At 40.6% G+C, this 23,548-nt stretch overlaps 2 protein-coding genes across 21 annotated transcripts in view; one reads left to right on the top strand and one right to left on the bottom strand.

The window, feature by feature from the left end:
- ESCO2 (establishment of sister chromatid cohesion N-acetyltransferase 2) overlaps positions 1–2,982 on the bottom strand; it is a 28,580-nt gene extending 25,598 nt beyond the window's left edge. Inside the window, exons 1-2 of one of the 2 annotated variants that reach the window (XM_004317466.4) lie at positions 1,614–2,982; positions 423–491 (exon numbers count right to left, since the gene is read on the bottom strand). In XM_004317466.4, coding sequence (XP_004317514.1) covers positions 423–475 — 53 coding nt within the window. In that variant the 5' untranslated portion in view covers positions 476–491; positions 1,614–2,982. Of the gene's footprint in view, positions 1–422; positions 492–1,613 lie in introns of those variants that run through there. The other variant, XM_073805800.1, reaches the window with a different exon arrangement.
- Positions 2,983–3,082: 100 nt separating this feature from the next.
- Positions 3,083–23,548, top strand: part of CCDC25 (coiled-coil domain containing 25) — an 89,233-nt gene continuing 68,767 nt past the window's right edge. For 5 of the 19 annotated variants that reach the window (XR_012332374.1, XM_073805804.1, XM_033857606.2 and 2 more), the window contains exons 1-4: positions 3,089–3,222; positions 7,954–8,001; positions 13,733–13,772; positions 18,451–18,502. Coding sequence is in view for 10 of the 19 variants with exons in the window: in XM_073805804.1 (XP_073661905.1) it covers positions 3,195–3,222; positions 7,954–8,001; positions 13,733–13,772; positions 18,451–18,502 (168 nt within the window). In the remaining 9 variants the exon portion in view is untranslated. Of the gene's footprint in view, positions 3,223–7,953; positions 8,042–13,732; positions 13,773–18,450; positions 18,503–23,548 lie in introns of those variants that run through there. The other 14 variants (XR_012332379.1, XR_002177581.3, XR_002177582.3 and 11 more) reach the window with 5 other exon arrangements.

The raw sequence follows: 23,548 nt of genomic DNA on the forward strand, positions 1-23,548 counted from the left end.
AAAATGATTAATTTTATGTAATAAACTGACCACTTAGGGCTGTTCTATAATATATATCTCTGGTATGACATAGAGTATAGAGCTTTAGAGGATTGCTTACTGATGAGTATCTACTATATGCAAAACAGTATGTTAAATATTACATAAGAGAGCAGAAAGGAGCAAGGTAATAAAAGATCTGACCCACATTTCCAAGCCATAGGAAACAGCCCTTTCTCTGAGTCCCTCCAAAGGCCTTAAAGAATTAATTATGAAAGCTTACAGTATTTCCAGACTAGAATTAGAATATAAAGTATTACTGTAGCCACAAGGAGTAGGTGAATGGAAGAATGGAAATACTTAGAGATAGAAGAGAGGAGATAAAAAATGCAAGATGGTGAATTTTTCTTTTTTTAAGTTTCTACTCATAGGATGAGACTCACTTATCACAGTTCAAAGAATGCTGCTTCCTTTTCCTTGGAGTTAAAGTTGACATCTTCTTAACTGAACTCCTAAAAGCAACAGAACAATATAATAACCAAATTAATCCAATGTGTATAAAAATCAGTAAATCAAAATTGTACTTTATAAGTCTGAAAGAGTTCTCAGATGGGTAATGGTCCATAAAGATCCAAAAAAGGGGGGATGGGTTTAAAAAGCAAATCACTTTAATAAAGGTTTAAACCATGAAGGTAAAAAAAAAAAAGGAAAAACACTACATCACAGTAGTAACTAATTCAGCAGGGACAGTACAATTTAATTAACTAATTAAGCAGGAATAGTACATGTTTCAAGCCGGAAAATGATCCTATTGAGGAAGGATTTTACCCCATTTCAGGACACACTTTCCCCTCAATTAGCCTGATGAACCCATACCAAGTTTAATCACTTTATATTCTGGGCAGCTGTCCTTGCCATTGCCCTCACCCCTACCCCTCCCGCTGTTAGAGCTCTTGCCCTAGGCTTCCATTCCATCCTGCACCTCCTTGGTATCCGTTTAGCACATTTTCTTGTTGTTAGTTTGACTTTCTCAAAAGCCTACATGTTCAAAGAAGGCAGAAACCGTCTCTAGCTTTTTCATCAGAAGCAAGAAAACGGGGAAGCGTAATCCTCTCTCATTTTTCTAGTCGAGGAGCTGCTTGTTTCCTTATTTACAAAATACTCTGACCTCCTAAGACTGCGGGTAAACAAAATCACGCATGTTAACTCTCGGGCAGATGGTATGTTGCTCAATAGCGTTTTCCCTTCCCCTTCCTTCGGATCAAGTATATTTAAAAAAAAAAATTACACAAGCTTGGCTTCAAACAAACAGAAGGACCTGGGTTTCTGGGAATTCGTGTCGAGCTGCGGCTTAAGGCAAGACCCTTCCGGGGCTGAATGAGGAAAGGTAGGAGAGAAAAGCGCCTCTGTCCCCAAACGCTTTCAGCAAAAAGACGAGAAAACTCGGCGTCAGAAAGATGGAAACCCGGTGACCTGGAAGTGCGGACACCCGCTCGCTGGCTTCGGTCTCCAGCCGCGAACGCGCCAAGCACCGAGCACAAGCTCTTTTTCCTTGACATTCACCTCCACGTTCCACAGAACCTCCCGGTCTCCTGGCTCTTCCACCCCACGCCTCGACCCTCCGCAGGACTTACCCGCCCCTCGGACTGGCAACCTCTCCTCAGCAGAGCCAGGGGTCCCGACTGTATTCAAATTCTCGCGCGCCAGTCCAGGCAGAAGTAGGTGAGTTCCGATTGGCCGCTTCCCAGCGCGTCCAGGGGCTGGCTCGGTGATTGGTTGTGCACTAGCGTTTGCCCCGCCTACCCGAAAGGCGGTCTCCAAGATTCTCCCGCCCTTGCAAGGCTAAAAGCTCTCTTCTCTCCGAAACCAAGTCTTCAAGAATCCCGTGAGGCGCGCCGGTCTCCATTCCGGAGGCCTTATCTAAGATGCATTCTGGGAATTGTAGTTTTTAGCAGAATAAAACTGAGGTTTTTATATTATTTTAAACTCTGGAACTCCAGGCACATTCTAAGGTCACTTAGTGTAAGATGTTTTTGTAAGGTAGCCTCTCTAAGATTTCGAGGCAGTTATTTTTCACATTTGAAGCTTTACTGTTAGTTTACCTTTTTTTTTTAACTAGTAATACGTTAGGTTTCCAGCTCATTTTTTCATTTTTCAAGTTAAATTAAAAAATCATTACAGTAACATCTATGCGCCAGGCATTCTTGCACATTTGATGTGTTTTACTTCATTTACTCTTCACCACAGTCTATGAGATATGTATCATCATTCCCATTTTACAGAGAATAAAACTGAGGGCCTGAAAACAATGACTATTTATAGGACAGAGCTAGGTTCTTCCTTTGCAAAGCCCAAAGATTCCTAAAGCACTTACTGATTATTAGCTACTGTTGTTATCTTTGTGTACCAGCTCCTGGTACAGTCTCTGGCACTTCCTTAGTTCTAAATAAATTTAGTTAAGTGATGCAGAATGAAGTCGGTCAGATGAAGTTAAGAGAAATAGGTCAAAACTAAGTGCTGTGGGAAATTCCCTTGAGTCAGATCATTCCCACTTTACATCTGGAAGGTAACTGAGGTTCAGAGGTTTGCCCAGTCTTGCCCATTAACTTATTTAACCCTGGCAAAATAGCCTGTGAATTAGCAGCTCTATTCATCTTCATCTTACAGCTAAGGTTAAGTGCAGCACCAAATGTGCCCAGTAGGTGATGGACCTAGAATGAGAATAGTGGAGGAATTGGGGTTCACTCAAAATTTAATGAGCTCCTACTAAGTGCCAAGTACCGTAACTGGCTCAGTGAACGCCTAGCTGTGAAGAAGACAACAGGTTTCTACTTTCAGGCAGGCCAGATGCGGCTGAAAGGAGGCAGATAAGACCAAGAGCTAAGCCTCAAGATTTGACCGCTCACGGGGTGGAGGTTCTGAAAATAAAGTCAGTGAATGACATTTTTCTCTTAGAAAGACGGAGTTTCCCCGCAGTTTTCCAATCACCTATTGTCCTGGCTCCATCCTCTTTCCCCTCAATCCCCTAGTAAGCTGAGCTCTGAGCGCGCCGACACGGTAGCCCGCCAGCAGCCGCCGTTATGACACTGCCCGACGTCCGCCGGAAGTGCGCGGAGGAGTTCCGGGGAACGCGGCCTCCGCGCTTCCGGTATCTTGATCTTCCAGGGCTGAGTGCCGCTGCTCGGCGCTGGAGTCGGCGTGCCGCCGCCGGGATCATGGTGTTCTACTTCACTAGCAGCAGCGGTGAGTGGGCGCCGAGACCTCCCGGGTCCCTGCTCGACCGCGGGGCTCCGAAGCCGAAACCCCCAGGCCGCCGCTGAGCCTGGTCCTTGAGCGCCTCCTCGGCAGTGGGTGCCTCTTCCCGCGTCCTCATGGTCCCCCCACCGTGTCCGTCCCAGTCCACCCCGTGCGCCCCCTTGTCAGGGCCTGGGGGCACGTAGAGGCACCATCTCCCTTGCTGTCTTTGCCTCCGGGAGTTGTTCTTTCCCCTTATTCAGAAATACCTGTCGCTACCTGGAATTGGACAGTTTGTGGACTTCTTCGCACCCCTATCCCAAGTCTTCCCTTCCCCACCCACCCCCGTAACCTTTAATCTTGCTGCGCCCTGGTAATTACCCGCATAGAGAAAGAAAGGAGACATCTGCCAACAACTCTGCCTTACCGGAAGTGCGCCTTAGCCTTCTAGGAAAGGGTTATAGGGCCTGGATGTTACAGAAAGCCATAAAAAGACTCTGGAATAGCGATACAGCCACTCATTGGGCAGAGTTGATGTCCCAGATCTTGAAAAGTGACATGATAATGTTTCTGATTTGTCTTTGGCAGGCAAGGAAAGGGTGTGTTTAGTTCCCAGGAAATACTGTCTTCATTTCTCTGCTTATGTTGTTCTCTTTGCCTACAATCAACCCCCCAGTTAGCTGCTTCTCCCCCTGAGACAGCCCTCGCCAGTCATTAACAGATGCCTTTCCCGCCTTGTCGCCCCCCCAGGATTGCTTAGATATAACTCTTCGGGGATCCCCTTAACACCCATGTATGCCTTTGGCATTGCATTTGTTATATGATATTAAACTCTGTCTACTTGAGATAGAGTGTAAGCCCCTTGAGGGCAGGGAGAGGATCTCCTGGTTTCTCTAGTGTAGTGCCTGGCTCATAATAGTTACTCAATAAATACTTATTGAATAAATGAATGATATTTTTTGACTTCTAGCACACTCTATTCTGTTGCTACTGGCTCTGCCTACTTGTTAAAGGTGAGATTTAAGTGAAACTAGCTGCACAGTGTTTGTGTGAGTTTCAGTAGAGTGGTACTTGCTCTTTAGAGATGAGAACGTTGAAGCCCAGGGAAGTTCTAACTCACAGACCCCCTCCCCTGCTACTCCGTCATACTATCATATCTCATTTTTCTCAGTAGTTTAGGCTTCCACGGTGTGCCGTAAGCTATTCTTTGTCTCTATAGGCTTAATTTTATCTTACCCATATTATTAAAATCACTAGAAACAGAATTCAAACTAGCCTGAAAAATCATTATAGGCCCCTAATAGCATTTCCATCCTCCCTCTGCCCTGTCCTGCCCCTCCAGATAACTGGAGTGTCTCTTCGTAGCCTCTCATGAAAGTCCCTGACAACATAGTTACCCGTAGAAGTCCAGCAATGGAATGAAAACTATAGGCAGGCCATATAGGTACTAAATGTATTTTATGCTGGCTGCTTTGTTCTCCTTAAAGTGATTCTAAATTCCTTGAGTGCTAGTCATACACACGCAGGTGCCCTTAATAGAACAGAGTGCTTCAGTTGATTTGGGGATCATATTTTTCTCATTGGCTTCCATTATAACATCAGAATTGCTTCCTGTCAGAAAAATATTTGGCCTCTAAGTCTAATAAATCTGCACTTGTGCAGCTTTTAAAATTGCAAAGTTAATGGAAAAATTATAACTTCCAGTAAGATAGTAGTAAAACTGTATATATCCTAGTACAGAAAACAACTTGAACATACAGAATCTGCAGGAAATGACTTCGTATAGATAGCCAAGCTTTTCAAGCAACTGATGGTTTACTGCAAAAAAACTTTTTAAAAAAATGGATTGAAAATCTCAATAGAAAGTTTTTGCCTTCCCTTTTAAAATTAGTATCTCAAACTAAAATCTGCTTAGTTTTATTCTTTCACACTCTCATAAGAGAATAATGAAACATTAGCCTTGCTATATTTCCAGTGTCAAATTTAAGCCCCTCTGATTTATGGACCCACAGATTACCTTCACATGGCTCATTAACTTCACTTGTACTTTTAGTACCTTTTACTAGCATCTGTCTCAAGATAGATTGTTCTGTAAATTATGAAATTATCACAGTGCCTCTAAAGTTGGCCTGGTTGCTACACCTGTATCAGGTATCTTCAAGATAACTAGCTCCCATACTAATCAACCTTAATATTTGGGTGAGAGTAACAAAAATACTAGAATAATTCAATTTACTTTTCCTTTATCCCTCTAACATGGATGGGAGCTTAATTCAGATTTCTTACTCAGCAGTCATGCTCCTTTTTAATTTTCTATTTTGACATAATTTCAGTATTTCAGAAAAGTTATAAGAATAGTAAAAGATTTCCTTTATAGCTTTCTCTCAGATTCCCCAAATTCTGACATTTTACCACATATACCTTATCTCCTTCTTTTCCCCTTTCTCTTTCTTTTTCCAGCTCCCCTCCCCACCCAACTCTCTCCCCACACTCACAGATTTTTTTTTTCTGAACCGTTTGTTAGTAAGTTGCACTTTACCCCTAAATATTTCGGGGTGTTTTTCCTAAAATCAGGGATATTCTCTTATCAGAAGACATTCTTCATTATCAAAATCAGGAAATTAACATTGCAGCAATACTAGTATGTAATCAGCAGCTTTTATTCAGTTTTTATCAATGTCCTAGTGGTGAATGTATAACAAAGGAAAATTACAAATCATTGTTGCTTTCCGCTGTCATTCATTACTCTTTAGCATCTTCTGATCTGGAGCATTGCTCAGTCTTTGTCTCTCACACTGACACTGTCAGTTGAAGAATTACTTTGTAGAATGCCCCTCAGTTTGGGCTTGTAGCAGTTATGTTCTTAATCACCTCATTTTATAGGTCAACCATCCAAAGAACCATCTGTCATTCTCCTGGCTGTAATTTAGATAGCTTGTCCTGCAGAGACAGCTTTGTTTATTTCGATCATTTTAAAAAATTACGTTTGTTCTGATTACAAAAACCATCTATACATTTTATAAGCAAGTAGACAAGGTAACTGTTGTTAACAATTAAATATATATCCTTGCACAGTATAAAGAAAATGGGTACATGTATTAAAAATATATATGTAAACATGTTTATGTATACACAGTTACTTATTTTTTACAAATTGAATATTACTATATATAGATACACAAAAATACTGTTCTGCTGTTTAATTTCTTCACCTATCCTTTCTTTTTAATGGGTACATGGTATTTTGTTTATGGATATTCTATAGTGTGTATAACCAGTCTTAACTAATGAGTGTTTAAGTTGTAAAAAGAACATCACTGCTTGACGGAGTATTAATTAGTAGGATATATACTCCTAGTGGTGACATTTATAGGCTCAAAAGGGTGTACCCATGTAACAATGTACAGAGAGGATCTGAAACACTTTTTAGTTGTACTCCTGCACTTGGCATTTGTTATATGCTATGCAAAGGGCTTATCAAGCTAATATAATGCTCTGTTATAGACAAGTATTTCTGTCAGCTGTCAGTGCAAAATTCTCTTCTTTCAAGTTATTTTTCTCAACTATTTCCAAGTAATTATGGACTGTAGTCACCATAACTGCTAACTGAAGGAATTGGGAGTTTTCTGTCCCCAAGAGAGGCAGCTATGATTGATCATTTAAGAAGCTTCTCATTCTGAATGTTCAGGCAATCCTGAATTTAAGAATCTGTAAATGGAAGAGTGCTGCTTCCCAGCCTTCAGAGCTCCACTCACACGGTAGTTCTCTGGAGCGACAGCCAGCAGACTGCCTGGCCCAAGCTTGTACCTGTCTGTCAGGCTTTGTAGGCAGAGGCTCAGTGGCTATTAATTCAGGAGTCTAGGTCCAAACGGGGTCTAACAGGTTTTGGTAGACTAGCTCGGAAAACCAGGACCCAGTTAGAATTTCAATTACAAAACCTAACTGATTCCAGATGGAGGATGCCCACATCAAAACACACTAGCTCAGGAAAGCAAATGTCATTTCTAAGGTAAACCATACCCAGAATATTGTTTTTGATTTAGGGTAGTGGTTCCTAATGCTGACTCCACCTTAGAATCGCTGTAAAAAGAGATGTTTTGCAAAACCCCAATCCCCAGAGATTTGGATTTGGTTGGTCTTAGGTGGAGCTGGGGCAAAATTAGGTGATTCTAACGTGTAAACAGGGTTCAGAGCCACTGATTAGAAGAAGCTTGAGAGCCAATGTTTCCCCTGAATGTGATAGGGAGCTTATTATAATTTGCAGCACACCTTGGACATAACTAAATCAAATTATGAAAAATAAAACTTGCATAAGTATAGGAACCTATTTTTAAATGGTTGAGGTGAAGAGTTTTGGTCGTTGTTTTTTTAAAACTATTTTGAAGAAGGCAAAAGTATAGGACTGAACTGGAATTGCATTGAACTAAATCCCTGAGAAAGTAGGAAAGTAGCCATTTTTAATGAGGGTTGGTAAACCTTCCCCAGATGGTCAGTATTTTAGAGTTTGTAAGCCACATACGGTCTCTCTAGCTTATTCTTCTTCATTTTGCTTTTTTAAACCCTTTAAAAATGTAAAAATCATTCTTAGCTCAAGGGCTGTCCAAAAACAGGGCTGGATTTGGCCTACAGGCCATGAATGTTTTGCCGACCCCTAATAAGCATTCGTCACTTGTTTTTCCCATCAAACAGTTGTGTCGGTGTTGAAGTTATCTAACTATTGTTATTTTTGTTTTGTCTTAGTTAACTCATCTGCTTACACTATTTACATGGGAAAGGATAAATATGAAAGTAAGTTTTCAAAAGCATTTGATTTTGAAATTTCCAGCAGGTAAGTGTTAATTGCCTTTTCTCCCAATGGCTTGTTGGATATGAGTTTTCAGTTAACTACTATCTAACTTGTTATAAGGAATTCCAAAGGATTAACTTTCTTAGAATTTCATTATATCAGATAATAGTTGAGCTAATTGGACCACCTGTGGCTGATTAGAATCTTACTTTACAAAGAGTTTTGTGGTATCGTTTGATTTAGGGTGACAGGAATTAGAGGTTAACTTGTGCTGGTTTTCATCAAATAAAAATAATCTGTGGCTTGGACTTTGAAAAGATCATTTTCTTTACATTTTTACCTCATTTAAGAAACATATCTTGGTTGTTTTGAGGCAGAAGATGGTTCTTTTTGACTTGAAATGTTAACAGTGCTTTCTTGACCACTCAGAATAAAACACGTTATCTCATACTGTGCACATTCCTATGACTAAATGATACAAACATTCACCTAACTAAAAAAAAACTTACAAAAAAATACCCATACTGTTTTCTGTGCCCTCTATTTTCTGTTTTATCTCATTTTTAAAAAATTAGTCTTAACCTGCGAAATTAATTTTCTGACTCACTAATGCATTTGATCTAAAGTTTACAAGAAAAACACTGATTTAGGGATCGCCTTTTTGACTGCATGAGTGGCGGGGGGTGCCGAAAGGGAACTGTAGTTTTCTTGATCAAGAGAGCAGGGAGGAGGGCTTCCCTGGTGGCGCAGTGGTTAAGAATCAGCCAGCCAGTGCAGGGAACACGGGTTCGAGCCCTGGTCCAGGAAGATCCCACATCCCACATGCCGCAGAGCAACTAAGCCATGCGCCACAACTACTGAGCCTGCGCTCTAGAGCCCGCGAGACACAACTACTGAGCTTGCACGCCTAGAGCCCTTGCTCGGCAACAAGAGAAGCCACCACAATGAGAAGCCCGTGCACCACAATGAAGAGTAGCCCCCGCTCTCTGCAACTAGAGAAAGCCTGCGTACAGCAATGAAGACACGACACAGCCAAAAATAAAAATAAATAAATTTATTTAAAAAAGAGAGAGCAGGGAGGTGACAGCACTGACCCTCAGGGTGTGGGACACTGAAGAGGGAGGAAAGAACTGCAACAAGGGAGCTTGGAGAAGGTGACAGAATTCCTCTTCTTCAAGCTTGAAAAGCACAGTTGCTCTTCTCTTGAGGGTAGCATCATGTCTGGAAAAGACAGCTCTGAAGTCTGGCCAGTCTGGGTTAAAGTCTCCGCTCTTCAGCAAACTAGCCATAGTTACTTAACCCCTTTGAACCTCTGGGTTCTTAGATGTAAGAAGAGGATCCTGGGACGGTATCGGCCTTGCAGGGCTGTGAAGGTTAAATGAAAGAGCCTGGGGAGAGTGCCTGGCCCACGGTGGGCGCTCAGTAACTGGTGGTTCTCTCTGGAGCTCTGGAGCTCCCCAAAGCCACCTCCTTTCTCCCCTGGGAATACTCCAGGCCTGGGTGACTCTGCCTCAGTAGTCTGAGAGCTGCCTGATTCACTTCAGTTACTTTTCTTTAACCCTCAGGTATTGCTTTTTTTTTTTCCTTTTCTAAAACCATTGGTGTCTGTTCTAGGTGCAGTTTGTAACTGACAGTTTAAACTTGATCCTTTAAAAGAGACAAGTATAACATTCTTCAGTATGAGACACTTGATTAATGAAATAAGGCCCCAAATGAAAAGATGTCAAAGAACAGTGATAAGTTATATATAACTTAGATATAACTATGCAGATAGTTTTATAAAAACATATAGTTGTATGTATAGTTACACATGCTAAGTATATGTAGTTGGTGTATATACACATACATCACATAAAATATATATAATGTTATAAATACAATAATGTGATATAGTTATATAACTATATAATTATAAATCAGATCTATGTAACAGTTTCAAACCCTGCTATAACCATAAGCAGAATCAGTATAAGCAAGACTGTCACATCCTAGCCAAGAGAAAAAACCAATAGCATAAAATAACTAATTTTTAAATGGTTTTTTCCTTATAATGAATTTATGCCATTGACTCTGGTTGTGACTTAATGGAGAAGCTGTCTGCAGTATATTAATACTTGAGTTTTATATTTCTCCTAGTAACCCGTGAATTGTCATGGATAAGTTTTCTCATAGCGTCCTCCTGATGAACATAGCTGGGGAGGGGATACTGTCTCCCTATATTACATTGAACAATAAGGCACAGTTATAGCAGTCCTAGTTATCTACAGTAGATATGGATCCAAACCTGACCAAGTCTGCTTTCCCTTCCACCACACGAAGGGTGTGAACCCAAGACTCAGGTTCCTGAGAGACACCTAAAGCCGAGGTCATGCGGGTTTTGCACTGTGCAGCCCTGGCGGGGCGGGGACAGCCTTATGTATGTCTTACAGCGAAAGGCTGCTTTGATTCCGGTGCTCACTGATGGGCTACCAGTGCTGCTGACACAGGCAGCTGTGTTGGGGACATTCCCACCGTGTCTCTTTTCCCTTCCATTGTAGTTTCCTATTCGCTGGGGCTGATCTGTGTGAGGCCATGTGCCAGCCTCTGAGTATCCAAAGAGGAAGATTGAGTCTGTGTTTTCAGTGTTCATTCAGGTGGAGGCACATACAAAACCAAATAGCAGTCAGTTTTGCTGTGAATATAAAACTGCTCTAAAAAATAAAGTCTATTAAACAAAAGTAGGGGCAAAATGAAGTAATATTAATAGCAAACACTGTAGAAGTAGAGGGGGCAGAGGGTAAATGTGGTTAGGGAGAGCTGAGAAGGCTTCGTGGAAGAGTGGGTTAGGATGGGCTAGAATGAATCCTTTAAACCTCCGTTGTAGGAATTTCTCTCTACAGATAAAATCTAGATACAGAGTTTATGTCTGCAGATATAAATTTAGATTCTGTCTGGAGCCCACTAGAGTGGTGTTTTGCTGTCATTAAAGTATATGTAGGAAAAAAAAAAATCTGTATGTAGAATACTTTTCCCCAGGCACTCTTAGAGTTATCCACCTCTCTTAGTCTGCTTTGTAAGAACAGTATTACTTTTTTTTTTTTTTTTTTTTTTTTTGCGGTACGCAGGCCTCTCACTGCTGTGACCTCTCCCGTTGCGGAGCACAGGCTCCGGACGCGCAGGCTCAGCGGCCATGGCTTACGGGCCCAGCCGCTCCGCGGCACGTGGGATCTTCCCGGACCGGGGCATGAACCCGTGTCCCCTGCGTGTCCCCTGCATGGGCAGGCAGACTCTCAACCACTGCGCCACCAGGGAAGCCTGGTATTACATTTTAGAGTTGCCTGTTCTCCAGTGCTCCTAGCACATCACGTTTACTTCTAATAGCCTTGATGACTTCAGGCTAAGGGCTGGATGGAACACAAATGAATTTTAAGTTGAATGAGTCACTTTCTCTAAAAAGCTTTCAGGTGTGTTCTTTTTATTAGCCAGCAGGTGTCACCAGGGAGCCAAACATTGCCCAAATGAGGAAAAGAGGTTTTTATAATTCCCTTTTTCTGATTACTGGCCGGCTATTTGCTCAGCTTCTTACTTAAGCTAGTAGAAAACCCTTCAGAAAACTCAAGGTGTCTGCAGTTGCTTAGAGTACCCTCATCCAAGAGGGTACTCTATCATCATGTAAGTACATATTTTATATGTACTTATATGTACTTTTATATTTTATATGTACTTATATGTACTTTTATATGTACTTATATGTACTTTTATATTTTATATGTACTTTTTATATGTACTCTATCATTATATGTACTTTTTATATGTACTTTTTATATGTACTTTTCTGGAAATACTTGAGTACATTTTATATGTACTTGAGTACATTTTATGTACTTGAGTACATTTTAAATACTTGAGTACATTTTATATATACTTGAGTACATTTTAAATCATCATATGTGAATCACTTTACCTTACAATTTTTAACTTTAGGTTTAATAATTTAAGTAATGCTTCTGTATTACTAATTATTAATATGGCTATTAGAGGTATATATTGAGATAACCTTTCTGTAGAGATATATATCATTAGCCTTAAAAATATACATACGTAGGAGTTCCCTGGTGGTCTAGTGGTTAGGATTTGGCGCTTTCACTGCCATGGCCCAGGTTCAGTCCCTGGTCGGGGAACTGAGATCTTGGAAGCCATGTGGTATAGCCAAAAACAAAAAAACAAAACAAAACAAACATATATATGCATATGTTTTGAACGAATACTTCACCTTTTAGATATACACCTTAAGGAAATAATCAGGAGTATGGACATATTTATTTAAAAAGTATTTACTGAAGCATTTATAATTAGAAGCAATCCAAATGTCAACAACAGAAAAGTTTATCCATATGATAGAATCAAGTAGTCATTTTTTCCAAAGAACTTCTAAAATTTTTATTTTTATCTAACAAATATATAGTTTAAAAGTTCAGGGCTTCCCTGGTGGTGCAGTGGTTGAGAGTCCGCCTGCCGATGCAGGGGACACGGGTTTGTGCCCCGGTCCGGGAAGATCCCACATGCCGCAGAGCGGCTGGGCCCGTGAGCCATGGCCGCTGAGCCTGCGCGTCCGGAGCCTGTGCTCCGCAACGAGAGAGGCCACAACAGTGAGAGGCCCGCGTACCACACACACAAAAAAAGTTCAAGTAATAACAGAATGCTTATAGTAAAAAACATCAGTTCTCTACCCCATCCTTTTCAATACCCACGTTCTACTCTCAGAGACAGTTACTTTGACTTTTACCTATTTCTTCTATTTTTATTTTCATATGTGACAGAATTTTAGGTGATTTTTATTTTCTTTTTTATATTTCTGGTGTTTGTTTTGTTCCCTAATTTTCTACAATTTTATAATTGAGAAGCTTTTTAATTTTTAAGGCGTAAAATGCAGTCCACTGGTTTTAAAGTTGTAGCAAAACCATTTTAACATATAAGTATTGTTATAGTGAATCAGTTTTCTAAGACATTATCTAACATCTCAGTTGCTCTGATTTGCCAGTGTTAGTTTTATCTTCAAATAGAAATATCTTTGAACTTTAGATTATAAATGTTATACAAAATTATGATTATAATCGTCCAGTTGTAAAAACTATCAAAAAAATTTTTCTGGTATTTTCAATCATCAAAGCCTCTTTGAATTACTCTTTATTAAGGGAGAGAAAAAGTCTTGTGGAAAAGATTGTTTTTTTTTTCCCTTCCCAACTTATGATAAACTTTGGCATATTTCATTTAACCTTCTCTTTAAAACATGTTTTTAGTTTTGTTTTATTTAAAAATTTAAAAATTATTTTTATTGAAGTATAGTTGATTTAAAATATTATGTTAGGGAATTCCCTGGCGGTCCAGTGGTTAGGACTTGGCGCTTTCACTGCCAGGGCCCAGGTTCAATCCCTGGTCGGGGAACTAAGATCCCTCAAGCTGTGCAGCGCAGCCAAAAAATAAATAAATAAAAGAACCAAAGAATACTTTTAAAACTGAATTAAAATTAAAAATAAATAAATAAAATATTGTAGTAGTTTCAGTGTACAACATTACTGATTCAGTATTTTTATAGATTGTACTCCATTTAAAGTTATTACAAAATAGTGGCTTTATTTCTCTGTGCTGTACAATATATCCTGGCTGCTTATTTATTTTATACATAGTAGTTTGTATCCCTTAAGACCTTCATTTCTCTTGTTTTTCCTTTTCTTTGTTCTCCTGTCTCTGCAGATGAAGATCTGATAAAGTATGGCTGGCCTGAAGATATTTGGTAAGTAGCAATTTTGGTTCTGCTTTCTATGGATCATTATTTACTTTCTTAGCCTTGACCAACCACCTGACTCCTGTGATTAAAACTAGGAACTCATGCGTTGCGTTTTGTCTATGAATATTCAGTGGTAAATAGCTGACTGCCAGCTCCCTTCATTTATAATTACCACGTTAACTGGGAATGAGGTCTTAGGGCTAGATCTCGGGCTTCACTGCAAAGGTCTCAGGAACATAGGCTTGCTTTTACCTCCTGTGTGTCTCCTCATAGTAGGTTACTGAGACCACTGCACTTAACACACTCAGACCGCTCTTTTTGAGTGGATGGATGCAGGCTTCACAAGAAGCAGTGAAGAAAATAGATGCAAGCTTCCACGTCGGTGGAATAGGTAGAGCATCTGACCAGGTCCAGCGTTAAAGAAAACACAGACTGGCTTCCCTTTTGTCTTCTCAACAAAGAGTTTAACCCTGGCTTGATCCAGCCCCTACCCCTTCTTTCTGAAAGAATTCATGGAAATTTCAAAAATGATAATATATTCTTTCTTAGCCTCCTTCCAAGATAATTTTATGTTGCTGCTCACCAAACCCAGTCTAAAAAAACAAACAAAACAAATGCAGGAAAAAAACCCCTTCATTTTAGTTGAATTCTTTTCTTTTTCTAACTGCCTTGGGATGCTATATGGGCTTTTCTACAGCTCAAACCCAAAACCTGTGAGGAGTTCATGGATTCCTGCTACTTTCTTTTTCTTTCATGTAATGCTCTCATACTCAGTTTGCTTTCTTTTTCTAGCTGCAGCTTCTGCCACTCCCTCTAACCCTTGTGATGTCTCTCTCCTGGAGCCTAATTCTGCCTACTGTAGAGCGGGATATGGTCTCTACAACTCCTAACACCCCCCTACCAAATGCCGTCTCTGAGGAGAAACACTCGGATCCTGTTGGCTTTAGTGATAGTAGTAATGGACATTGACCAAACACATAAACTGTAGGCCAGATCCTGCTGAGTGTTTACCTCCACTCATACATTGCATTTTACTACAACCCTGTGAAATAGTTACCAATATCATGCCCATTTTTCAGATGAGGAAACTCAGGCTAAGGGAAACTGAACAGTTCCACTCGGGTCATTGCTGGCCCCCAGCCAGCTCGAGTTCTAGATCCCTGTTTCTGTCTTCCCTCAGGCTGTTTGGGCCCAGATCCTTCACTTAATTCCCTATAGTGACAGAGCTTAGGCTGCCACTTTTTAGAAGAGTTGACTGATTTTCAGTAAGGTATGCAGCATTGGACATCTGGTAGGAAAGATATTGCCCAGAGACTAACTTAAGCTACTCCCTAGATGTAGCCATTCTCAGAACCCCCGGGCCTACCTGCAGGAGCCCACTGAAGGGCGCCTCTCTGGCTCCAGCCTACCTCATTGTGAAGGCTCCGCCTCCTAACCCTGTGGAAGTGCTTCCCTGGCTGTCTGCCCTCTCTGAAGTCCACACTCCAGGAACCAAGAGGCACTAGAAACCTGAGGAAGTTTAAAGGCTGATTAAAAAAAAAAATCAACCCCCTGTTCCAGCACAGCGGCCCATCTTCTGAACTCAAATATGTCATGAAGGTAGACACTGCGTGGTGCCCCCATACCTCAGGTGGGCAGGTTGCACTGCTCAGGGCTTCTGCATCGGGTGCTGCTTACCTTCCTAGGACGCTTGACTATAAGCTCTGCTCCCCTGCCTCCCCCGCCCAGCCCAGGACAGTGATCCACCCGGTTTGTTTACTGCTCTGTCCCACTACCTAGCGTAGGACCTGGCACATAGTAAGTGTTCAATAGATGTGGACTTTCTAATTGACTAGCTCTCTGCCTGTCTGGAAATGATCTCTGCTGGACATTTCTTCACAGTAACTGCATTCTGGTCATCTCTATTTTGAGTACCTGTCACCCTGGCTGGATTATTTCAGTTGTCCCTAGGGCCCCAAAGATCTCCAGATCTGTCACACAAGAGACAAGGATGATCACACCTGTTACGCAGTTACCTGCTGTAAGGTTTGGGGCAGAAATACCTGCATAGGAAAGGTTACATACTCAGATGCACCATGAAAGTCAGTTCACTACATCCTTTTACTTGACATTTAAAAAAAAATTGAGTGTGGAAGAGAAATTTCCAGTTTACAACCTACACCTCATGTATCATGACTTGGGTTTTTCGTTTCGTTAAGGTAGACTTCTGGAAGGCACTTACCAGACTGGTGTCTATAGCTGCCCGATAGCCATTTCGACACTCTTTAATCTTGAGATTTAATGTCTGTTGTCGGAAGTGATTGACTTTTATTTCCAGAAGCTATCCTAGGTCAGATGTGAGCTGGCATAGCCGTAAATTTCAAGACCTGTTACAGTTAATAAACTGTCAATCCTGGAAACATTCCTGGGCGTGCAGAGAATGAATCAGTTGATCTACATTCCAGGGCAGATTTTCAACCTGGAACTTAACCTCTGGGAATGTCAACATCTCAGTTTATACCAGGAAACCTCCTAAGGTGCTTTTAAGCAAAGAATTTTTCTAGGATTAAATGAGAGTGGAACTAAATTCATTTGAAACAAAGGAAAATACAAAGAGTGTGTGTTCACTGCTTCCAAACCCCCTAATGAGTAGTATTTCCAGAGACCCCACTTTAAGGAGTTAAACGACCCAGCCTGGGGTCCCGTGCATCTCTACATTCTCAGGTCAGGGATGCTCATGTTTCTAGTCTCTGCATTCAATAAAGAGTAATAGTGATTAAGCAGGGAGAGGAAGATAACAAGGAAGAGAGGGAACTAGGGAACTGGTGGGCATAATTTAAACTTGGAGTGAGCATTTTGGGAGGTTTGGAAGGTTTTTTAAGGAAACTCGCTCAAAATAGTTTGTTTACAGAACTGAGTTTTTTGTTCGTTTTACATTTCAACCAAACCACCGTTGGGACATGCACTTTGTAGAGGTGTACCTACAAGCCTGAAGTTGGTGTAAATCAGCAGTGATATTCCCGGGTGTGTTTGACTTTGACTGCCTATGTATGAACCCAGTGTGTATATACATTAAATTACTTGTGTATGTCTTTTGATAAAATTCCACATCAGAGACCTTTAAGGAGAATCAGAATACAATCAAGCTACTATGGGTATGTAGGAAAGAGTTGTTGTAAATAGAGAACTTAAAACAAATTGGAATGGGAGAAGTTTTCTCAATTGAGCCTGCTTACTAATGGGGTATTTTCCTAAGATTCTGAAACAGAGCAGTGAGGTATAATTTCCAGATTTTCAAAAAAACACATTTTCTGGCTGGAAAACGCCAAGCTGCAGATGATAATCAGTAGGAATCTCTTACGTGGGAATGCAAATAAGTAAATGAACCAGCAGAAGAAAAATAAATCAAACTAAGATGTTGTATTCATTTCTGGCTGTCACTAATGGTTAGGCATAAGACCTAGAGTCATCATAGACTGCCAAAAATGTGTAAACATTTTCTTTATCCAAAGTGACTAGCAAGATGCTTAACCTTTTTAAAGAGGGCATGAGAAACAGCAAATCTTGACCTTTATATAGAATCACACTGCCTACATCTTGGACCAGGTATGAGTGTGTAACCATTTTCAGCTCTAAAAAATCCATTAATGCTAAGAAAATGTCTAAAGAAATACATAATGGGACGTGACGTTGCCTCCTTAGGATTTTACTGAACATTCCTCAGTCTGGAAAGGAAAGGACTAAGGAAGAGAAAAGTTAACAGAAATCACTAGCATTCTGGAGGCCTCTCTGGGTGTTGGAAAGAGCGGGTCAACTTCATTTGGTGAATTGTAAATATGAAAAACTTAAAATCCCCAAATGTTGAACTAGGTGAAAAAAGAAGTAAGTTTTGAAAGATTTAATTAAATTGGTGAATGATAGAGCCTTAATGAAAGGTATATTTAGGATACTGGGGTGAGAGGGCATTCTGAATATTTTTAGGACAGCGTCATAAAGGGCAATCACCATGCTTTCCCAGGAGACGCGTATTAGTGTCATTGTCAGAGGTAAGGCTGGATGAATTGTTGGTCTGACCCATTTGGTGATGTGGTCTGCTTACTGCTTCAGTCCTCACCTGACTCTTCCATCTCCGTGATTGACATTCTCTTTGGACTGTTTTGCCATCGGTTGAAACTCAACATTTCCCAAACCAAACCTGTCATCTTTTTGCCAAACTGGCTCCCTCTCCAACTGTAAGATGTTACTGTCAGTGGTCCTGTGAGTCTCCCAGGCTTGCAACCCTGGAGTCTTGCTGACTTCTTTCATTCCCTTCTCTTCTCACCTAAAATTCCTTCCCCGTGTTTGCTCTAAGTCCCGTGGTTCAGCTTGGGACCCACCAAGTCTCAGTTCATCATTGAAGCCTTGGGTCACTGATAGCTCTTTCTCACTTGAAAAATCACCCTTCCCTGGGCTTTTAACATTCATTGCCTCCTGTACTCATCTTGGTACTTAGTCTCACACAGCTGCAGATCTTTCCATGTTTTTCTCACCTCTCCCAGTTGATAGTGAGCTCTTTGGAGGTGGTGACTGTTTTCTGCCCCCCATCGTGCTCAGTGTGCAGTAGGCACTGAATTAATATTTTTGGATTGGGATGCTTTAAATGCAGGTGGCCTGAGGAGATGGTTATCTTGTACCTCGTGCTAAAAGTGGTTTTCATTCTTTGTAGGTTTCATGTGGACAAACTCTCTTCGGCTCATGTATACCTTCGATTACATAAGGTAACTGGATTTAAACATGAATTCGTGACTTTCTGTAGTGATGAGCATCCTATCTTGTCCTCTGTCCTTTTCTGGGGGCAAATAAATTGTTTAGAGTAATAAATATGTACAAAAGTCTACAAATTAGCAAACGAAGAGATGTCTTCCCCCAACCCAGGAAATCACTAAGGGCAATGCTGGTGATTTTTTGAGGCTTGGAAGGGGACACAGCACATATTTCCCAGATAGAAGCACTGCCTTGTCCTGCCAGCTGAGGTGTGCTCTGTGTCACCTCTGCTCTCTCTCCCTGCCATTTCAGTTGCCACTACTGGACTTTGTCTTCTTCTAGGAAGATCATGTTGTAGTTCCTTTTTTTCAGGCTCATGTGATTCTCCTGCCTCACCAAGGGCATATATGTTCCTAGTTATCAGGGGCTGCTTTGGGAGGTTTAAAACAGCATTATCATAGTAAAGGGAAAAGATTTAATGTTCCCTAGTCACATAAAACCACTGTTTTTCCAATCTGTCTTTATATCCATCTATTGTTTTTTGTGTAGTTGAATCATAGGGATGGATAATTGTTATGAGTATTTTTAAAAATATTTATTTTGGAATTATTTTAGATTTACAGAAAAGCTGCAAAGGTAGTACAAGTCCCTATATACCCCATGTCCAGTTTTCCCCATTGCTAACACCTTAACATTACCGTGGTAGATTTGTCTGAACTGAGAAACCAGAACTGATGCATCACTATTAACTAACATCTGCACTCTATTTGGATTTCTCCAGTTTTTCCATTAATGTCCTTTTTCTGTTCCAGGATCTGGTCCAGTGTCACACATTGCATTTTAGTTGTCATGTCTGCCTAGTCTCTGGTCTGTGACAGTTTGTCACTCTTTCCCTGTTTGTTCATGACCTTGACAGTTTGAGAAGTACTGATCAGGTCATGATTAGACTGGAGTTACGGGTTTGGGGAACAATAGCACAGAGGTGAAATGCTCTTATCCCATCATGTCAGGGGTATATGCATTAATAGGACTTACCACTGATGGTGTTAACCTTGATCTCCTGGCCAGGGTAATGTTTGTCAGGTTTTTTCACTAAAGAGTTGCTCTTCTCCCCACATACTTTATTATTTGGAAGCAAGTCACTAAGTCCAGCCTGTACTCAAGGGGGAGAGCTCCACGTCCTGGTGTGGGGAGTACCTGCATATATTGTTTGGAATTCTTCTGTAAGGAAGATTCGTCTCTTCTCTCCCATGTATTTAACTCAGTCATTTACTTATATCAGTATGGACTCACACATTTACTTTTTACTTTGGGTTATAATCCAGTACTGTGTCATTTTGTTGCTAAAATTGTCCCTGCTTTGACTCTTCCAGCTTGGCTCTCGTGTTCCTTTTTTTTTTTTGGTGGTACGCGGGCCTCTCACTGTTGTGGCTTCTCCCGTTGCGGAGCACAGGCTCCGGACGCACAGGCTCAGTGGCCATGACTTACGGGCCCAGCCGCTCCGCAGCATGTGGGATCTTCCTGGACTGGGGCACGAACCCGTGTCCCTTGCATCGGCAGGCGGACTCTCAACCACTGCGCCACCAGGGAAGCCCTCTTGTGTTCCTTTGACATGCTCCTGTCATTTTACTTTTTGAGCACTTCCTTACTTTCTGAGACTCAAGATGCTCCAGGCTCATCTTGTATTCTCCCTGCTCCAGCTCTAGGATCAGCCATTTCTGAGGAACTTTGGTTTCTTTTATTGGGAAATGGTATTTAGAAATCAAGATCTGGACTCTGGGTGTGCTCATTGCTACTAGAGTATCATTGCTTCTAGGCCCTCTCATGTGACAGAGCTAGGAAATAGGTGTATGTATACTAACCCGTGTTAGTAATTCGTATGCATAATTTTTTCTGTATCTACAGTAAGCGAAACATGACTGGTGTCTCTGATGAACCCATTACTACAGGGGCCTTTCTCACATTCCTTCCTTGCTTATCTATTACTTCCTTCTCAGACAGTGGGAAGCCTGGCTCCCACCATCCACCATCATTTGCTTATTTGAATCCAGTATATATGGAAGTGGTTTCAGATTTGTTAGCCTGTATCCCCATAAGAAACAACTTTATCAACTAAAGTACAGTGCAATTACAGTTTCCATTCAAAATGCTGTTTTTCAAAGTTACTTGTCAGCTGCTCCCTGCCCTCCCCACCTCATGCCTTTCAGTGATGTCTGTCACACACTTAGGTTCTTTTGTCTCAGTCTGCATTCCACCTTGGCTTCCCCTGGTTGATTGTATTACTTTTTTTAATACATTTTTATTGGAGTATAATTGCTTCACAATGCTGTGTTAGTTTCTGTTGTACAACAAAATGAATCAGCCATATGCACACACATATCCCCATATCCCCTCATCCCCTCCCTCTTGAGCCTCCGTCCCGCCCTCCCTATCCCGCCCACCCTAGAGGGGTGGCCCTCTAGGTGGTCACAAAGCACTGAGCTGATCTCCCTGTGCTATGCAGCTGCTTCCCACCAGCTATCTATTTTACATTTGGTAGTGTATGTATGTCCATGCCACTCTCTCACTTCGTCCCAGCTTACCCTTCCCCCTCCCCGTGTCCTCAAGTCCATTTTCTACGTCTGCGTCTTTATTCCTGTCCTGCCCCTAGGTTCTTCAGAACCTTTTTTTTTTTTTTAGATTCCATATATATGTGTTCACATACGGTATTTATTTTTCTCTTTCTGACTTACTTCACTCTGTATGACAGACTCTAGGTCCATCCACCTCACTACAATTAAGTCAATTTCGTTTCTTCTTATGGCTGAGTAATATTCCATTCTATATATGTGCCACATCTTCTTCATCCATTCATCTGTCGATGGACATTTAGGTTTCTTCCATGTCCTGGCTATTGTAAATAGTGCTACACTGAACACTGGTACATGTCTCTTTTTGAATTATGGTTTTTTCAAAATGGATTAAAGACCTAAATGCAAGACCAGACACTGTAAAACTCTTAGAGGAAAACATAGGAAAAACACTCTTTGGCATAAACCACAGCAAGATCTTCTTTGACCCACCTCCTAGAGTAATGAAAATTAAAACAAAAGACAAATGGGACCTAATTAAACTTAAAAGCTTTTAAGCAAAGGAAACCGTAAACAAGACAAAAAGACAACCCACAGAATGGGAGAAAATATTTACAAATGAAACAACGGACAAAGGATTAATCGCCAAAATACATGAACAGCTCTTGGAGCTCGATATCAAAAAGATTGTATTACTTTTAAAGTGACAGTTTACAAACTTTTTCACGTTACTGCATTATTTTCATATTTATTGTTTTGACTGGCTGCTTTGAGTTGATAATATGCCACAGTTAATTTGAAAGCTCCATTGTCAGAATATAAGTTGTTTACAGTTTTCAGCGTTATGAATCCCCAACAAGAAATATTTTTTTAATGAACTACTTTCTATTTTTCTTTTCTTTTCTTTCTTTTTTTTTTTTAGAGTAGTTCTCAGAAATGAAATTACTGGGTCAAAATATAAAAACATTTTGATAACTCCTTTTATGCCAGATTGCCCTTTGAAAATATTATGCTGGTTTAAAATGCTACCTGATATATATAGGTTTTCCAAAAACTTTTTGGGTTTGTATAACTTCAGAAAAATAGCAACCTTTTGACCGTTTTAATAAATACAAGATGCTACTTCATTATGCTTATAATATTTACTCCTTAATTTACTAACAAGGTAAAACATTCTACCACATCTTTACTTATTCTATTTATATTTTTGAGAACTGTGTTGTTAAAAAAAAAAAAAAAGGAAGATTGTGAGCTCTTTGCTGGAACAAAATTCTGAATTTTCCTAGGCAACTTCTTGCCATTTTGGAACTATTTTAAGTCTAGAGAAGATAAAGTATGGTGTTCCCAACTTTCCTTTTGGTTCAGATTAAATTTTTTCCTTTGGGTTCTGCTGCATCAGAAAATGGAAATAACGGTGGGTAGTCCCAAGTTCACACTACCACCAGTTAGACCTTGTTTGAACAGGAGTTTGATTTCATTTTCTTTTGGAAGCACATAATGTGCTAGATAAAAATATGTGCTCCTTAAGGAACTTTTACCTGGTTGATCTCCTGCAGTAAACGACATAGCCCTTTGCACTTAGTAGGTACCAAGTAAGTGTTGGAGATGCAGTGAGACTAAGTATAAGTAGTTCAGAACCCAAACTCTGGAGCCAAACTGCCAGCTTTGTATCCTAGCCTTGCTGCTTACCAGCTGTGCGACGCTGAGCAAGTTATTCAGCTGTGCGCATTTCCTCATCTGTAAAAGGGAGCTGACAGTCCCTGTCTTACTGGGTTGTTGTGAGAATTAAATGAGCTAGCATAACTGAAGCATTTAGAATAATGCTTCAGTTAAGCATTATTAGCAGTGCTTAGCACGTGCTAAGCACTATGTGTGTTCATTCTTTCTTTGTCAAATTCAGGTGAATTCAACCCAAGCCTTGAAGATCATGGATATTCAACAAGTGTTTTTTTCCTAGGCTTATTTGATTTTTGGAAACCTATAGAAAAAAATCTCACTTATCAAGAGGTTGCTTATCTCATTAACACAGATGGCACAAAGCCCACAGTCGAAATTCTGGCCTTTACATGTGGAGAGTACCTTACACTCTCCATGCAGAGTTTGTTTACTCTGACTTTATGCATAATGCTAAGCTGAATTATTTTATTTTATTTTATTTGGTCTGCTCATATTATATTAGAAGTAGCAAAACAAGAAGAGGCTATTGCTTCAGGAAAAGCAATAGGTACAGGTAGCAAGAAGGGATGTTGTGACATAGCCTGATATCAAGGACCAAGAAGCTGTACGTTTCCACAGAAACTCCATAAGCACCACACTCTGGGGCCAATTTTTAGAGCATGGCTTTAGTTAGTCCTGGGCTCATCTCTCAGCTCTGTCACTTACTAGATATTGGGGAGTTTGGCCTAGTTGCTTCACCTCGCTAAACTTCATTTTCTTCATTGGCAAAGTGAGCGTAGTACTATCCATTTCATATGGCCATTTATTTAGTGT

This window comes from Tursiops truncatus, chromosome 6, assembly GCF_011762595.2.
Source record: "Tursiops truncatus isolate mTurTru1 chromosome 6, mTurTru1.mat.Y, whole genome shotgun sequence".
Classification (NCBI taxonomy): Eukaryota; Metazoa; Chordata; class Mammalia; order Artiodactyla; family Delphinidae; genus Tursiops; species Tursiops truncatus.